The sequence below is a fragment of the Festucalex cinctus genome, chromosome 10 (assembly GCF_051991245.1).
Source record: "Festucalex cinctus isolate MCC-2025b chromosome 10, RoL_Fcin_1.0, whole genome shotgun sequence".
NCBI classification, from domain to species: Eukaryota; Metazoa; Chordata; class Actinopteri; order Syngnathiformes; family Syngnathidae; genus Festucalex; species Festucalex cinctus.
In genome coordinates this window covers 11,350,998-11,370,735 of record NC_135420.1, presented here as the reverse complement: position 1 = coordinate 11,370,735, position 19,738 = coordinate 11,350,998, and the positions used below count along the sequence as shown (strand labels likewise).

Here is a 19,738-nt window from a genome sequence, read left to right as displayed (position 1 = left end):
CACAATCAGGATTTTTTTGGCCTTTGACCGATCAATGAGTTTGAAAAAAACAAAACAAAACGATAACCAATCACCAAATCTATCAGAAAATGGAGGAATAAATCTATTTTAAAAACGTTTATATTGAATTCAATTAAATGTTTTTATTTAATTCCTCAAAAAAATAGAAAAATGAAAGGGGATAGAAAGAAGTAGAACTTATGTTATCTGCCCCTAATCAACAGCAACAACAACAACAAATAATCAACACAAAGTAAATGACAGCGAGCGGTCAAAATGTTTTCAATATAACAATTCTATGTAATAATTAAGCAGCATGTCCTTGTGCTATATATATATTTTTTCAGTAATTGAGCTTTTGTCAGGTTTTTGACGATACAGAAAGACTGGGATGATTTTGTTTTACAATCCAGATTCTTCCATAAACTGACGCCGTGAGTTGAAATACATCGTTCTTTTTGTTTTGTTCTATAATTTGTTTTAGAGAAAATATCTGTTCCTCTTAATTTATACTCACTTTCTCTTTTTTTTTTAATTTAATTTGTATATTAACTAGGGGTGTTAAAAAAAATCGATTCGGCAATATATCGCGATACTACATCGCGCGATTCTCGAATCGATTCAATAATCGGCTGAATCGATTTTTTTTTTTTTTAGGATTCACACCTTGAGCATGGAAGAATGTTATATGAACGGAACATTAAGCCTTAATATTTTATTTTAATGCTGTTCAAACATGAAACAGATTACAACCTCTATAAGACTGAAATTTCAGATAAATAAATAATACATGTTCATATAAATCTTACACTCTACAAGCTTACTGATTAGTATTTTCTAAATTTGAATGAAAAAAAATCGCAACATTCGACTTATAAATTCGTATCGGGATTAATCGGTATCGAATCGAATCGTGACCTGTGAATCGTGATACGAATCGAATCGTCAGGTACTAGGCAATTCACACCCCTAATATTAACTATTATTATTTGTACATATTTTTAGAACTAAACAAGTTCTCTTCATAACATTATGTGGCCCTTGCATCCTTCTAATTTTCTGTATGTGGCCCTCAAACGAAAGTTTGGACACCCTTGGTATAACACCTAGTAGGCATACAGTTAACAAAAAAATCTGTCCAATAAAAGTCAGCATAATATTCTTTTAAGAACTATTGTAATGTAAAAAAACACAAAAGAAATGATAAAACTGCAACGTTGCGCTCACAGCTGTCATCAAATCTTAAGAGAATGTATTTGTCTTTCATTTTTAAGAGGAAAAATAAACAACAACAACAAAAACAAACCACACTTTCTGATTATTTTGTAGTAATGATTTTCACTGCACCAGTACTCAGTGTACACGTCCTCTTGTGCAACACAAAACACACCGGTTGAATTTCACTTCTTTTCCTCAATTATCGATAGCGTCCAAAGTCGAAACAAGTGATGATAAAGTGAATGACAAATGTTTAGGTTGCATGAGAACGTTATTCGCTGATGCTTTTTATGTAAATACAATACAAGTAAAAGCTCAAGTGTTTGAATCAGAATTCCTTTGGGATTTTGATGTCTATTGTGTCTGCGTTGACACAGCAAATGAAACTGTTTCCATCAATTGTCTTTTGCCATTTGAAACCACATTTAAAATCAGCTTTTTATCATGTAAGGTACACGTCAAACATGAATCCAACTAATTCCATTTGAAAAGCTGCTGCTATACTTCAGACTTTTGAGTTGTCCGTGTCACTTCAAGGTGTTTTTCAAAGCTCGATGTTATCTTTCATGTCAATAATAATTAGAATCCAATAGTCTAAGGGAGCTCATCAATGCATCACATATAATCACGTTGGGATTTCAGGGGAAAACCAGCAGCGTTTAAAGTTTTGATGTCACAATACACCCCTGAATAACTTGAAGGTGCGTTGTTTCATTCATCACCTTTTTACATGAGCACAATAACTTTCATGCAGAAGCTGAAATATGGCATGTTAATCCAAAGTGACTAATTGATGGACAACTCACTTCCACAAAAGCCCCCCTCTGTGATCTCTTCTTCAAACACGTCGGTGAAGCCACGGCCTGCGTTCAATTTGGCCAGCCGACCGTCGATGAACTGCAGACATAAATTACAACTGCTTCATTAAGGAGAGGGGGAGGGGCAAGTACACACTTAAAGTGATATACAGACACATGCGCATGAGTCAATCACTGGGGTGTTATTAACCCTGGCGGACGGAACCACAAGACAAAGATTAGGTGGTTTGCAGGTAATAAGGGAATGCTAATGTGGAGCAGGTGAGGGATTAGTAAAACAGACTGCATGTAGAACAGCGTCCGAGACATGAGGAAGTTTCATTTCCGCTCTTTGGAAGACGTAAAACACCATCTCATAAATATGAACTTAACAGCCGAGACAGTATGCATTTCAGGAAACTCCCACATGTGCATGTAAGCTGGTACTTCCTTTCTTGAAAGTTAGTTTGAATATCACATATTTGGAATCATATTTTTCCTTGATTGTTGTGCTTTATTCAATTTGATCTTGAATCAATTTTAATTTTAGCTTTAATCAATGTTATTTTTTTCTGACTGCAAAGAGGTAAAAATACCCCAATAATTATTAATATCGACTTGATTTCAAATACCGATATTGTGATACATTTCTCAGTCAAATCGTCCAGCCTTATCATAAACACACCAAAAAAAAAGTATCAATGCTTAACTTGAGAGCATATTACTGCTAGTTGTGTAGACAAGGGCTGCGAAATTTCTCAATTTAACTGATAAACCATTTTTGGCGGGAGGGATCACATCGATTATGGATAAATAAATAAATACAAAATAAATAAATAAATAAATAAATAATCCCTTTTAGCAGCTTCGGTACCCTGCTGATGCGCATTGTATACACTGATAAAATGGTGATAAACAGAGCGAAGCTAGTGGCACCATTTTATGAGTCATTTGGAATTGTTTCGTGTTTGCAACATCAGACAATGAGCAACAAAGAGTCTGTCTTATTTCTCTTGCCAAAAAAATGTTTTACAAAACTGGAGAATCTACATGGCATGCTTCAAGAGTGTTGCACTGTACGCAGGATTTTGTTTACATTTTCAGGGACAAAGGTAAATTTTGTTTGGAAGCAAAACCTTTAAATCGTGTTATGATCATGACAGTTTTGTTGTTACTCATTGATTTGAAAGGGAAATGGGAAAGTGTACATTTTTGTATGAATTAATTAATCCTATTTTATTTTTAGGACAATTCGCCCAGCCCTCATTTGCGAGTGTGTCCAACATGCAAGAAAAAGAAAGGTTGTTTTTGGCCACGTGTCCTCTGGGACTGCTTGCTAACTAGCTGGTCAGGGGGCTGTAAGCTCATCATTAGATCATTTTAATGAGAGGTGAGAGACTTCTCTGCTACTTGGCTGCTCCAATTAGCGCATATGATCAACCCAGATCAACACCCAGTCAAAGATGCACAAACCAATGTCTTACCTACCTAACATATATCAAGAATGTGAGAACAAATTGCTAAGTTCAAATATTTTTCAGCACACAAAATCTTCCATTTAATCTAACTCTGTGCCTCCAGGAGTCACGACATTCTGGATTAAATACCACCACCAGAGAAGTTATACTTTTACTGTCATAGGGTCTGTCAGCAGTCTATATTTCACAATCAAAGAACTCATTACATGAATAAAATAGAATTTGTACACTTGTCTTGGCAAATATACCATATTTGCGATGATGAGGGCATTTTTAATCATTATTAGTTGACGATCAGTATAGCTTTGCTCTTTGAAGAACATCCATCCATCCATTATCTGAACTGCTAATCAGCTAGGGGTGGGAACCTCTGGTTACTTCATGATATGACACGATATATGATACAAGGCTCACGATAACGAGTATCTCACGATAGGATGTCGCGATTATTGATATATTTGTCAGGGAAAAGTCCACGATAATCCATCCATCCATCCATTTTCTTGACCGTTTATTCCTCACAAGGGTCGCGGGGGGTGCTGGCTCCTATCTCAGCTGGCGGAACGCCCATTAACCTGCCATGCATGTCTTTGGAATGTGGGAGAAGACAGGAGTACCCGGAGAAGACCCACTCAGGCACGGGGAGAACATGCAAACTCCACCCAGGAAGGCCGGAGCCTGGACTCGAACCGGAGTCCTCAGAAGTGGGAGGCGGACGTGCTAACCAGTCATTCACCGTGCCGCCCAAGTCCACGATAATCTACAATAAAACTACTGGACATAAACTGATGTTTTTCCAATGAGAAAAAATATATATATATTTTTTGTAACATCACTGAAACACAATATTAAAACTGGTGTCTTCTTCACAGTGAGTATTTTCATGTTTGTTTGTTTTTGTTTTTTTTTTAAATACAAATGCCTTCTTAACCACTTTCTGTGAACATATTTGGACTTTCTTAAACACTATTGTCATGTAACATTTCATTAAGTCACATAGTCATTTTCATAGTCAGTTTCATTTTATAAGCTGATTTTTTTGTGTAACATTGCAAAACTAAATAAATCAAATTAAATATTAAATCCAATTAAATCAATATTAATATTCCTCAGAAATTGTGTGCTTCAAAAAGTTGAAATATGAAATATGTTTTAAAACTTTAAAATTGAATATATAAAACACATATTTCATAGAAACGTATGCAAAACTGAGTCAGTTGCTGGCAGAAAAATGTCTTACACAAGTAAAAGTAAGCTCATGAGTCTTCTGTACATTTCACTGCCACTCTTATGAGGCGCGCCGCGCCCCCTAGCAGCCAGCCAAGTAATTGCTGAATAAGTAATGAACAATGGAGTCATTATTGTGGCTGTATATTAACTACAAATACCGATACTTGGCATAGGCGTATCGATAATCTATCGGGAGACAAAGTATCACTATTTATCGCAATATTGATATTTCGTCACACTCCTATTATCAGCTTGTATGATTTAGGTTTTCTTGGTAGCCTGTACGCTCCAGCCAGATATCGTACATCCTTTTATGTCATTTTAGCTTTAACAGGTTGATTCATTCAGTTGGTTCGATGCATTGTAAATATTCGCAAGTGATCAACTTGACTCGATGAAGGATGATAAATGACGGATAGGTCACAAGTTGTGTGAATAGAAGCTCTTGCAAACATCCCCTTTACACTTAATTCAACTGTGTGACACTTAGATTTATCATGCTCAGGAAGGGAGTTCATTGACTCAGACTCTGCTAGCAGAACGTCCACGCGCGTGCGCGCGCACGTGTGTGTATACGTGTGTGTTTTGGGGCAGTGGATGGGTGATAGGAAGTAGGTTGATACCATCAACCTTTCCCCCGCATTCTTTGGCTGGCCAACAAATGGCCTGTTATGGTGAGATGAGTGCCAACATTTGGATAACAGAAAAAAAAAATGTAGCACTTAAGCCGAAGACAACTGCAATTGTATTTGTTATGTACATATGTAACCATTTGACAGCATTTCTGTGATAAAAAATGATCACAACTAACAATCCATTAATCAATTATTTGTTTTAAATATTTTCAATTAGATTTGTATTTTTTTTTTACTTTATTTTTGATGTCGTATTGGGAACAATAATGCAGTCATTGATGAAATTGAAAACTACATGTAATGATATGGGGGATGTCTTCAATGTTTACAACCTTCCTTTTCATTGACTCTTTTAAAATAAGTTTTACAAACAATTCCTAGTTTCTATATTACGGGACAGGGCTGTAGTCAAGTCCACATTTATCAAGTTCAAACCATGTTCGAGTCACAGAGGTCCAAGGTCAAGTCAAATCCGGACGTGGTTCTGTATGTGTCTGATTCTTACAGAATCTACAGGTTGCTTCACGTTTGTTTGTTTTTTGAAGACGTTGTGACTAACGCCAGTTCTAGTTGGTAAAACCTAAACTTCTAAACCCGTCGTTAGCTGACATTACAGAAAGAAAAAGATGTTTACCGGGTGGCCAATGACGGTCTATTTTGATATTCTGAAAAACTTTATTTCAACTTTCTTTTGAAGGACGACATTCATTTTCAGGAATACTGCAGACTTGGTTGTGTCGATAGAAATATTATGTGAGTCCAATGGCTGAGTTCGAGACAAGATTGAGGCAAAAAAAAAAAAAAAAAAAAAAAACATGTTGAGTCCGGACTAAATTATTTCTTAATAAAACTTGTTGGGGTCAAATCCTGATTCATTCGTGTAGCTTGCAAACCCAAAGCAATTCATAAAAGTTTCTCCATCAAATTTCTTACAGTGCATTGCCAGTTAACAGTCAAGTACGATTTATCGGATTATTGAATCAACTTGAAGCTATTACTTAAAATAATACAGAGCACGAGCCACACAAGTTGCGAGTTACACTGTTACACGCATCGAATGTTTTTGTGTTGTTGGAGCGGATATGGGTCATGGCCAGTGCAGAGCTCGCGCACGCCACTGGCATCTCGGTCGAAAGAGGAGTGGGGGAGATAAGGCCATCCCACCCCGCGTCCTCCAGTGCAGATAAGGACCCGTTTCCCAACGTTAGAACGGAGGCAGGAGCCGGTCGGGAGGAGGCTTTGAACTGCTGCTCACTATCTGCTCTGCTCTGGGAAAATTAGAGATGGAGCGGAGTCTCCAGAGAAACAAAAGGCTGATTGAGGGCCGCTGTGCTATACTCTGGGGGGTAAATCACACTACTATCACGGGTCAGAGATCACAAAGAAAAGTTCACGGGGTGAAGAAAAATGTTCTTCATAGCAGGGGTGTCTTTCTACTTGGCTCTGACATGACTACGTTTAGTATGACAGAAGGGATTTGGAGGGACAAACTGTAAAGTATACATGAGTGCAGCCTCACATGAATAAAGGAGAACTGCACCGCAGTGGAATACATACAATGTGTCAGTGGTGAATTGGAAATTTTCTTCATTAAAATTCTTGCAACATGCTTGCACTGGCTGGAGTGTAATGCTGAGATAAGCACTGTAAACATTTTCATGAGGTCAGTAACCACCTCCGAATCCGGGCTTCTGTCTTGACTGCTTCTCATCACTCGGAAAAAATGTAAAAATTCTACAAGCTGACTGGAATTACACCAACTCAGCACATCGTTTGCTGAGCACACAGCATAAAATGATCATCTATAAAATGATGACTTGACTTGATTTTGTGAGGCTCATGAATGTTGCAAAATGCTTGAAAGGGTGTTTTTTTTTTTTTTTTTTTAACCCTCCTTCAAACTTTTCCACTTGTTGATCTGACTGATGGCTTTGACAGAAGCTTCAGCCCATCACCATCCAAGCCCTTTTCTAAACAATTTCTAGCAGGCTTTTTTGCCAACACGCACACGGACAGTTTTCTGTACCTGTTTGAAGAGCTGCAGGTTGACAGCCATGGACAAAAAGTTTCTCATGGTGCTTGAGCGATGGCCCACAAAGCTCTCCTCGCAGAACGTTATTGGCTCCCCCTTGAAGAGTCCACACAGACAATAATGACAATTATTTTGATACAGAGCAATTTATCATTAAAAAAAAAAAAAAAAAAAAAGAATACAAGGAACGTGAGAAGTTGTATCGGTCAATTTGAGTGGCCGGGGGTCATAAAAAGCACTAACACAGTTTCAACATTAAAGCCGCTCTATGCAGGAAATTGAATTTCAAATCACAACTGCCATGTGTGGTTAAAAAATGAAACTGCAGACTCCCTTCACGTACACACCGTACGCATGATGTCACATCCGCAGACAGAGGGCAAGAAATTCAAACCCGAATCCAGTTTGAAAACTATTGGCCAGAGGCTTGTAGTAGTACCCATTGTGAACAGCTAAGATGTTAATATGCTAATTAGAAGATGTTTGAGTCGTAAATGGTCAAATAAAAAGGCTATTAGAAAGATAATTTGGGCTAAACTCCTCCATAGGGCAGCTTTAATACTAGGGATGTAACGATAACAGCAATATCGTGATATCGCAATATTAAAACTGCCACAGTATATCATCGTCGTCATGTCACGATATTAAAAGCAGCACATCTGTTCAAATGGTCAGGTTGATTTTCATTTGTGCAGTTCTAGTACCCCCTGGTGGCCTGTTTTTTAGTGCAGTTTAATTTTCACAAGGCATGTTTTGACCCTTATTCATTTAAAATGGCACTTCATTTATATAGCGCTTTTCCACCTTACAAGGCCCTCAAAGGGCTTTCCATTTTGACTACCTATTCACCAACTAATGACGCAGCATCAGGAGCAATTGGGGGTTCAGTATCTTGCTCAAGGATACTTCAACGTGGTCACAACGGCATGGGATCGAACCCACAACCTCTGGGTTGGGAGACAACCACCATACCACTGAGCCACACCGCCACGAAAATCCATGCTAACGATCAGATGAAGTGGAATGTAATATGCTTGTGAACCAAGTCAATATGTGGAGGACACTCAATGTGATTGCATTAGCAAGTAAGTGCCTCAATATTAAGCGTTATTTGAGATTGTAGTTTTTTTTTTTTATAAGCATTGCTCCAATGTACAAAAGCACAAAATTGTCTTTTTTAGTATGAGCTAATTTTTTTTACAATAGTGTGACCTTTTTTAATATCGCCAACCTCCCTACAAAATCGTGATAATTATCGTATCGTGACATTCATATCGTGATATCGTATTGTGATGTTTGAATATCGTTATCGTTATATATATATATATATATATATATATATATATATATATATATATATATATAATTGAAAAAGCAGTACTTTATAAAATTTAAATGTATTGCATATAAAAGTTAAATAAAAAATGTACTCAAGTGTTTTTGTTTAAAAACAAACAGTTCTAAATATTAAATGCAAATGCATTGCATATGAAAGTGAGCTACAACTGTAATGAACTAAAAAAATGCACTGTACAAGATTTAAAAAACAAAAACAAAACAAAACTATTTTTTGTGTACCACAAGAGGAAGCCCGTGTATCACACTTTGAGAATCAGTAGTTAATATAATAAATAGCACAAGGCCATTCACATTGTCTGCTCCAAGCTTTAAAACTCTTCCAAAATAAGTATTTCAACAAATTTCTTCATTATTGGGTCGTGAAATGTCTGAGAGGGGACATGACGGAAAGAGGAAGAAAGAAAAAAAAACAAAAAAAAAACGAGGTCCCTTGGCATGGTGTACGCAGTCCCAGTAAATTCCACAGTGCTCCACATGAACACTCTATTACTATTCCTTACATCATGTCTGTTGGCCTGTGAGCTGTAGACACAGAGGATGACAACAAATCCACTGCAGGCCAATCACACGGAGCCCCGAGTCATTTTCAATACATGCTTTCTGATAATTAACATAATTCTCACATAGTGCAATGATGCTCTAAATTCTTTGGCTGTAAAACAATGCGTGTTGTCTGGTGGTCTGGCTGTGAGCGCTGTGTGACACATAAAAAAACAACAACACTTGGGAGACTAACCCCATTTTCAGGGATGGGCGGATGATCGCAGTGGCCCAAATTACATCACAGGAATAATGCTCCACTTACATAAAAAAAAAAAAAAAAAAGTTTTCAAGGCTCATTCTTTCATAAAGGAGAATTTAATCATTTTTCCAGGCCCCATCTGACTGCTATTGCCTACGGCCTAACTATCAAAACAAAACTGAACAGCATGCTGGGAACTTCTTATTAGGTCTATGTACACTTAACCAGTGACGCTGAGTATCTATTTAGAAAAGTCATTTTAAGATGGTTTAGTGATGTTATAGCTTTGGTAATATCACGTCTCATCTTGATAAACTCACAGTCATTTCAGTTACCATTAGCCATATTTGTGTCTAGAAATGATGCATTTGGCACACGGGGATTAAGAGAGGTTCAAATCACCACTCAACCCCTGGTTGTGGAGTTTGTACCGAGGCACCCAGTATTCACCTGACACGGCTTCATCAATGTTATGTGCACTCGAAAAACGCTTGGGTCAAAAATAACCCAAATTGTTTTAAGAATGGACCGACCCAACTTGTTGAGTTGTTTAATCCAAAAAGTTGGGTCAAAAGAGTAACCGACAACACAATGCAAAAATTGGTTATTATAAATGGGTTATTAATTTATGAAAAAGTTGGGTAAAAATAAATCAATAACCCACAAATAAACCCTGTTTGTTGGGGTTGCTTTTTGGGTTATTAATTTGACTCAACTTTTTTGGTTGATTAAATAACCCAATTGAATTAGAAAAAAAAAAAAAAAAAAAAAAAAAGAGCTGACCCAACTTTTTGGGTTAAATAATGCAAAAAGTTGGGTCAGCTCTTCTTTTTTTTTTTTTTTTTAAATGAAGAACCGACAAAACACAAAAAATGTTTATTATAAATGGGTTTTTAATTTAATAAAAAGTTGGGTCAAACTAAATTGATTAACCCACAAATCAACCCAGTATGTTGGGGTTGCTTTTTGGTTTATTAATTTGACTCAACCTTTTGGGTTGATTAAACAACCCAATTGAATTCGGAAGAAAATTAGCCCACCTAACTTCTTGAGTTATTGAACCCAAAAAGTTGGGTCAAATTAAATTAATAACTCACAAAGTGACCCATTTTTTAAGTGTGTTTGTGGGTAACTCATTTCACCCACCGTTTTGGGTTAATTGAATAACCCAACTGAATTGCATCAAATCGATTCAAATTAACTGAAAAGCTTGGATCGAACCAAAAAAAAGAATAAAAAATAAATAAAAATAAAAACGCAAAAAGCAACCAATTTTTGGGGTTATTTATTTAACCCAACTTTTGGGCTTAATTGAATCAGTCAGTCCCTTTTTGACCCTATTTGAGTTTTTTATTTTTTTACCAAAATATATTTAGTAAAATTTGAAATGCTATTGCAGGTGCATCTTTAGCTTCCGTGGCACACCAAGCAGGTGATGAGCACCTGGGAGAACATCAGCTGGAAAATGATTGACCTATGAAACACTTTTCCAATCATGGCACTGCTTCTGGACTCATTAGCATTTCCCAGCGTTGTTTCATTTACAACTCAGCAAGACTCTCACCAAGTTTCCACACCCTTCCTTCTGTCAAGACATATGGGCCCATGAATCACAGCCATGGGCTCACTCGTGTTTGGGAAGAGCTACTCCACAAAGACAAGGTTGAAGCGTGTGTGAGTGTGAACATACTGTATGTTAACACAGAAGCATTTGCAAGAATGCGGTGTGCGTAAGAACCCAGTGAGAAAACACTGCATGTACACGCACACAACATTGAGCGTGAGTGCTCGTGTCAGAGAGGAGGCAGTTTGTTCGTGTACTGTCTGTATTCGCAGAAAAGCAAGACAGCATCAATAATGTAGCATCTCGGCGAGTGGGAGTCCACAAAGTCCAATTAGTTTCAAAGCTAAAGGAACAAAGGCTTCGCTATTTGTCAAACAGGACATGCTGTAGTATACCCAGCTCCGACTCAGACCTGATCTGCAGAAAAGATCCAGTAAAGTGATGTTAGCAGGGCTTAGCACGGGAAAGTCAAACTCCGAAGGCGGCTAAAAGAGATCTTCAAAAGAAACGTCCCGAGTCTTCTCTAATCCGTCGACATTTCATTGCTTCTGACGGGCCCACCTTAAACTTGCACTCCGCCTGCAAACTCACCTTTTACCTGCAATTGAAACAGGCTCAGTCCAGCCACTGACATTTGACTCAATGCACCGTAACTAAGATTGGGAGTGTGTCTGATACATTCCTAATAGGCAAGACGAGCTCAGGGTGCATTCACATCTGTAGTTTGACTTCTGTTCTCCAAATATGTTGATGGGTTTGTAAACTATATAACAACTTTTAATGATTCAAATTTGGCAGGGTTGTTAACAGCGTTCTTCTCTGTGGTGTCTCTAGTTTTCAAGAAATGTATTTTTACTTTACAGGGTCTTTAAAACCCATTGAAGGCCATTTTTTTTCCTGAGGATATGTTCAGTTTATCTCCACATCACTAGTTTTCCTTGCCCATAAACAGGCTTGCAATAACCTTTTTCTTTGAGGAGCGGTTCTGCTAATCATTGACTTCATTTGAGTAGCAATTTTTGAATTTTGATGAGCAATTTTTTTTTCTTGTTAATCTCAGGGTCCTGAACTCAAGGAAGGCTGCAGCTAAGGAATTTTTAGTATTACGAGTATCCTACTGAAACTGCAATTGAAAAATCATGAACTGTATTGATTTGTGCTAAAGTACACTTTTGCTTTCTTAAAGAACTATTATGACTACAAAAGACAAATGAAGACATTTGATTGAATAACGAACAACCAATTGCAGAGATGTCAACCAACAGAAACTCAATTCCAGAACAATTTGTCTGAATTTCCAGATTTCTCAAATTATATCAAGAACGTTACTGTGGGAAAGTTGTTGCAGTATAATTTGCCACACTAATTTCACAACATAATCAATAATATATGAGGTAGGATTTTGCTTTCCTTTTTTCTTTTTAATTCTGCTGCAGACACCGTTCAAACAGGTGGCCCATTCGAAGCGATATGTCGGCGCATCCACCATATTGGATGTGGCAATTGTATTTGCCATTACATCGGCAAATAATTAGTCAGATTGATTTTGAATGGGATAATATAATCAAAGGTAACAGTTCCTTATTAATCCAATGAGTTGTGGCTTGATGATACATCTCCAAGCAGAAACGGAACGAGGCATCTTTACAAATAGCTTCACTTTGCCTCATCAAATATGGCTGTGGCGTAAACGTACTCACGCCGCCGCTGCAATATATATATATATATATATATATATATATATATATATATATATATAAATATCTACTATAAGCCGTCTATGATAATACTGTCAGCGGGCGCCATTCAATGGATAGATAGATGCATGGCAGTGCTACATAAATATATCAAAATATATTGGGCAAGTTAATGCTGTCTGTAGGATATTCATAATAATTGGGCACATCCATGCATTTCATGTGTCCCCCCTGTGCTCTGGTGACGAGTCTGCTCCATTCTACATACGCCTGATCACAATCTATATCCCTCCGCCAATAAAACTTACAAATAGTCCCAAATAAGAAATAAGATATTTCCATACAAATGTAGACATGAATGTAAAAATAAATCATCCAACATTAGTAAGGTGCTTTAACATTAATATGACTGAAAAGTGGTGCAGGATGTAAGAGAAGGTAAAATGAATATTAGGGGGCGTCTTTGCTAGAGAGTGAGGTCCACACACGACATGGTGCTTGCCACATTTGACGGCTGTTCGCAGTATTGCTCTTCACGATGTGAAGCCGCTTATTTCGAGCCTTGCCATAAGCAAAGCATTCATCCCCCAAATGAGCAGTCTTTCACATGCGTGTGTATTGGATTCTGATTGCGTGTTAGTGTTGTGTTCCCCCCCCCCCCCCCCCCTTTGGCCTGTGTCCGTGTGTAGCAAACCTGACAAGTAAAATAGAAACAAAGACATGTCATAAATATCTTCTTATTCTCATTCTTTTCAGTTCACCATTTTTGTATTCATAAATCGGTCCTCATTACACTTGAACACTTAGCTTGTGTCATGCCATAGTGCTGCAGTGTCACATTACATTTGAATTTGGCAGGCCAACGTGCAGCAGGGGTGCTGTGCATAAATCTCGTCTAATTTCATCTTTTGAGAACAATTCTGAGATTTGCGAATAATTAAGTGACATGAGCTGCAGAACCTCTCAACATTGAAACTAATGAAGCTATTTGCATGTTTTGGACGCTTTCAGAAGAACATAAATACATGTCTATTTTCGCTGAACTGCACATTTTTACACGGTTAGCTGAGTCAACAAGTCAAACTGTTTTGACACCACCCCGGACAGCTAGTGAATCAATGGTGGTCGACTCTTACAGGTTTATATCGGAGGGCGTCCCGGTAGGAGCCAAACAGAGCGGCCTGCGCTCTCAGGAAGGCCCTCGCCACACCACTTCCTGTTGCTGTTGACTGCTTCTTGAGCTTGCTCTTCAAAGAGGACACCTGGTGGAAAACATGACGAGAGAAATGCAGTGAGCGAGGTACGGATATGGAGGAGTAAAAGTTAAATTATCACCTCTGAATTTGGTGGTGGGGGGGGGAGTAGCTAGCCCATTTTGAGTGTGAAACATCACATTTGCAGACCATCGCAAAAAAAGAAAACGAGTGAAGAGAAAAGGAAAGTAACGCTCCAGCCTTTCCACCGTTCGTATGTGTTGTGCTGCTGGGAGCACCTGCTGCTTTGCTAATTGAGCAGAGGATGGGGAGTGGTAAGAGGGGGAATGGAAACTCACATCCTTGATTTTCCTCTCATAGCCACTCTCCTCCCCATCACCTTTTTTTGCTTTTGACTTCTTCCATTTCTTACTCCCCGATTTCTTCTTCCCACCTCCACTGCGCTCCCCTCCCCCTGCTGGCTCTTCCAGCTCCCTCTAGAAAAAGAGCCTCTTGACATAAAATGTCTTTAATTATTTTCCCCTCTCCTGGCTGCAGCTCCACGACTCCAGGCGTAAGGAGAGGAGCAGCAGGCCCAAGCTTGTTTTAGGATGACAAAAGATTCACCCTGGCCACGGTCCCCGGGGAGTCTGGGAAAGAAGTTGTCAAGAGTCTCTCCTCACCTGCTCAGCAGCAGCCTGACTGAGCGAGGAGGGGAAGAAGGAGGCGGCAGAGAGGGACTGCTGCTCTCTGTGTGGGCTGTGCCAGCTTTGCAGATTGTGCATCTCTTCATTGGACTCTACATTTGATCAGGTTCGAATTTTGTGCAGCAGAAATAAAAGAGATGATGATAAAAATTTTTTTTAAAACTATTCTCAGAATACATTTCGTTGCTGTGTAATATTTTGCCGCTAAGATGACAAATACGGCTCTCGTCATATAGCAGACTAATGATAACTGCTATGTGCTCAAATACAAATTTTGTATGAAGCATACATAAGCACAATAGCTCTACTTTCAGCACAAAAAAACAACAACTATCTAACCAGAGTATTTCAAGTGAAATGCGTTACTCTTAAAGAAGTTTTGTAGTTTTGAAGTTTGGTATGAATGTGAGTTTGTGTCCCATGTTCCTCCTCAGTATACTCTTTTCATTAGATGATTAAAACTTGGGATGTTCAATACCACTTTTTGCCAGACCGATACCAGTAAGAACTCATGAGTAGTCACTGTGACTGATACCACTAGTACTTTTGCTACTTATAATACGCCCCCCCCCAAAAAAAAATAAATAACTAAATAAATAAATAACTAACTAAATAAATAAATAAATAAATAAAGAGATACTTGACTCAAATGATCCATTTTCAGCAGTAAAAAGTTAATATTTTGTCCAGAATTAATTTGATAACGTCATAATTTTTTACATATAATTTAGGGCTGGGCGATATGGCCAAAAAAATAAAATCTCTTTCTTTCTTTTTTTTTTTCCTTTTTGTTTGTTTGTTTTTTGTTTGTTTTTTTAAGTCATCCAGAATGATTACGTTTTTAATCAATTTTAATCTACCTATAATAAAACTAACAAATGTTTAGTTAATGGTTTCATTTATTCAAAAATAATTCCTCTGCAAAATGTTCAGACCACAATAATGTATATTGATTTGGCAGGCGCTATAGGACTTAACTCCCAATAATGCATAAGTAGTTTTTTTTCTTCGTTTTTTTTAATGTTGTGTCCCAAAGACGTATTTATACGTTTTTGTTTTATGCTAGAGCATACAGAAGGCTTTGATGCAGCCTCTCAACTGCAAAGAACAGTTGCAGAAATGGGAGTTATTACACAAACGGCCAGCAGGTGGCAGCAGAGCAAAAGGAGATCAACCAGAGCCATGTTGAAAAAAAACTCAATTACTCACAATTCTAAATAGATTTGTGAAAATTTATGAAACCTAGCTATTATTGTAATGCTAATTGCTGCAAAATGGAAAGAGATAGAAATATACTTTTTTTTTTCCCCGATGAAAGAAGAGACTTTAATCTTTCTTGTTCCATGTTTTTATAGCAATACAACACAATATTCTTTGGGCCGTGCAAAATCAGTCAAAATCCAGTAAAACAGTTGGGAGCAAACGGGATTGCTTCTGTGAAAATGGCTGGTGAATGAATTAATGGGTTAAAGGCAATTTTCTAGTCTTCAAATATCTAATGTCTACTTCCTGATCATAAAACGGTACCTTGAAACGACACCTTGAAATAAGGCCTGGTATCGGCCCGATACTGATACCTGGTATTGGTAATATAATTATATATTGGCATAGTTTATTTTTATTTTATTATTTTATTTTATGTATCAAAGGTTAACTAGTGCAATTACACAAGAGTTGAGTACTCATACTGATATCGGTGTGCTAAAAAAAAAAGAAGTAATATACTGCAAGTGATGCTGACTTACACTATGTTTGCGTGTGCCAGAAGGTTGCGTCCATCACCAATTGACACCATGTCGCGTGACGTTACAGTACAATTGTGATGAGAGATGGCCAAAATAATCATGCTGCGAAACGGCAGCGATCGTCAGACATCGCTGTCTGGGTATCCGCAATTAGGCAATGGGGAAAACTTCAGGGAGGAGAAGCAAAGTGTTCAGAGAGCTCAGGCGGAGGACAGGCGGAAAGGAAGAGAGAGTGCGAGCAGAAGAAAGAAGGCAACAGAGAAATGGAGAGAGTGTCAGTCTTAAACTGGGACAGAGACAAAATGAGCAGCGTCTATTCATTTCTCCTGGGTTTTCTCACTCTCCACAGCGTCCCCGTGCTGCCACTGCAAATGCTCCCGGGCATCAAACAGAAAGTTTATCACGGTTAAATTAACAAGTGTCATCTCCATATTCACTCATTGTGCTAAATGCTTTTATGTTTGTGTAAAGCTCTTTCTAGAATTAATATTTCATGTTTATGTGCATTTTCAGATATTTTTTTTTCCCCATCCTTGCAATTCATTAAAATGTCTTTTTATTTGTCCCGTATTTGGTGGTGGGGGTGTGCGAATCAAAGTGAACACAATGTCAGTCTAAGTGGGGGAGGCATACCCCAAAGACTGTCAGACAAGACGGGCTAGCTGAGTTTACTCTGCGCAGAGTTTAGTTGTGTGCAGCAGCTTTGAACGGCTGAGAGCATCGCGCTGGCAAACACTTTTTAATGAGGTGGGGACACAATCAGTTGTGTTCTCTTTCTCAGTGTTAGGGGTGAAAAAGTTCTGTTCAAAAAGTTTAAGGGTGATTAAAATTCCTCCTATGTCACATGTGGGCGATCAATCAACTTACAAATATATTGGCGGAGCGTGAGACATACTTGAATATTGGTTTTGTCAAGAGACACGAGAGCAAAGCCCCGCTATCGCTATGTACCTTTAGCATATCACATGAAAATAAGTGTGTTTGGTAATTGGAGTTTGACTGCGAAGCCCACGCCGCAATCATCAGGTACGTCTCCACGGTAATGGTTCTGTCAAACTAATTAACTTCTCCAGTTTGAGTGAAACTAACGAGACGCGTACAGGCATCAGAGGAAGGCCGGGCTCTACAGGTGATAACCCTATTTGGCTGTGACATTTTTTAGTGTAAAGTCACAGTGGCGGTGATGAGATCAAAGCCAGAGAGTCCCCCATCGGGTCCAATTAGAACTATTGCGTTGTGCGGGGAAGGGGCGGCGGCAGGGGAGGGGGAGTGGGCGGCTGGGGGGAGCCAAAGAAAACTGTTGAGTTATGATATTCATAATCTATGCAGAGAGGCCTTTCCAGCCCAGGTCTTCTCCCCATAGCTGTGATCTTTTCAATTTACATCAAGGGAGGACGGTCGCGGATGAAAGAGGGGCATCCGAGGCGCGCAGCCCACAGAGGGCAGACACGGGGCCTCATTAAGGCCCGGCCCAGCCAGCCCCAAACAGGGTTTGAAGTGCGTCACATAAAGAGCACGGGGTCAAAGGTCAGACAACGAACAGATCTCCATTTAACTCTCCAGCTGGAGACGGTAATTAGCAGGTGCGATGACGATCTCTGCCTGACTGTAAGGGATGATACCACACTATCAAGACATCTGTGCGCGTATGTGCGCGTGTGTCGCCGAGCATTAATATGTATACAAAACACGGAGAAATAAAGTACGCTTACTGTATTCCGGCGAGTTGCTGACGTTCAGGCAGATCTTCAAAACAAATCCTTAGAAAAGCCTTGCTGAAATATTGATCGTTGCTTGTTGAAATAAATGCACCAGTGCGTTGGGAATGTTACACATTTTGATGCCCAGCCGATGCATGATAAAAATGTAGTTCAGACACTCTATATGTAGGTAATAAAACAAATCAGGCATCTGAATGCTCTAACAATAACACAAAAATAACCACAGTTTACCATTTCCACTCGTATTGTATTCTGTATTGAAATAGGTCTTTAATGTTAACAGTTTGGCATTTTATTAATTTAACAGCCCTACCTGAATTAACAGATTTGTAAATTGTCAAGATGTTAAAAATTTAAATTTTTGTCATGGCTAAATGACAAGTATGTTGTGTATTAAAATATTAAATATACCTACTACTAGCTAGGCCTAGGCATGAATTTTCAAATCTACTTTTACAAAAATTACTAAAGCACATTATAATTTTGTGCTAAAGTTCTACCTTATAGCTGTTTAATTGTATTTCCAAACAGAAAAAAAAATTAGTGGTTGAATATTATGCTTGATTCATTTCATGACACAAAGTGTCAAATTTGGTTTTACAAACGTTAATTAAATTTTAAATTCCTTATTACTATTCAAAATTAGAGACTGATTTGCTTATTCCGGGGCTGATACCAAAACCAATTATTAGTAATCAAGGATAGAAATGATCAATATTTGGAGCTGGTATTAATTTTCAGTAAAAGGGAAAAAATATCTGCATTCAAAAAAATTAAAAAAATTTAAAAAAAATCCAACTTTTAAATGTGTTTAATTGACAACTTTTCAGATTTAAAAAATGTCATTTTGTTTTTTAATTTCAGACAATGGTCATCTTTGTTTTCAAATTCTAACAAAAAGTTCCGAAAGCTCCCAGAGTCATCAGTATGTCTTAAAAAGTTAAAAGAAAACTTAAACAAGTAAATACCATGGGATCCTATTGTTTATTACTGTAAATACATTTTTACATTTTTCACAATTTCTAAAAGACTGAAATATTAAACTTTCACATATCTTGGTTTTATTTTCAAACAAAAAACAAAGGTGCACAGCGTTTCCTGGGCATTTTCACAAGCATCTCTTCTTATAAAGTTAATTGAAAATGTAAGTAAATAGGTTAACACAGATTTAAATTCTTTTACCGATATTCTTTGGAATACCAAATATTGGCATAGCCGGTAAATGGTTTATCACTATTCAAAATGGTAAAATGTTGAGAGCTTACTGCAAATCAATGTGTGAATGAAGGTTCTTCATGACGCTGAACTGCATCCGAGCAACGGGAACAGGTTATCGACTACGTTTGATAACTGTAGAGACCCTTCTCCATATTATAGGTGCTATTTAAGCTGTGTAAAATTACAGTAAAAATAAATAAAAAAGAATGAAACCAAAAGTTGCACACATACCACACGAGCCTTCGGCCCTGACATTTGCCTGCTTTACAAAAAAAAAAAAAAAAGAGAATCAAAAGTTAGGTTTTCTAGTTTCCAAAATCCCCACAAAAAAACCCTCTCAATGTTTTGTTTAAGATTCTGTCCATGGAAAGAAAGCCATGGGGACGCAATTAAAGAACTACA

General features: G+C 37.9%; 1 protein-coding gene across 2 annotated transcripts in view; it reads right to left on the bottom strand.

Annotated features, from left to right (window-relative positions):
• dennd1b (DENN/MADD domain containing 1B) overlaps positions 1–19,738 on the bottom strand; it is a 136,633-nt gene that overhangs the window by 23,831 nt on the left and 93,064 nt on the right. For both annotated transcript variants that reach the window (XM_077534356.1, XM_077534357.1), the window contains 3 exons: positions 13,889–14,014; positions 7,385–7,486; positions 2,025–2,115 (listed from right to left, as the gene is read on the bottom strand). In XM_077534356.1, the coding sequence (XP_077390482.1) occupies positions 2,025–2,115; positions 7,385–7,486; positions 13,889–14,014 (319 nt within the window). The remainder of the gene's footprint in view (positions 1–2,024; positions 2,116–7,384; positions 7,487–13,888; positions 14,015–19,738) is intronic.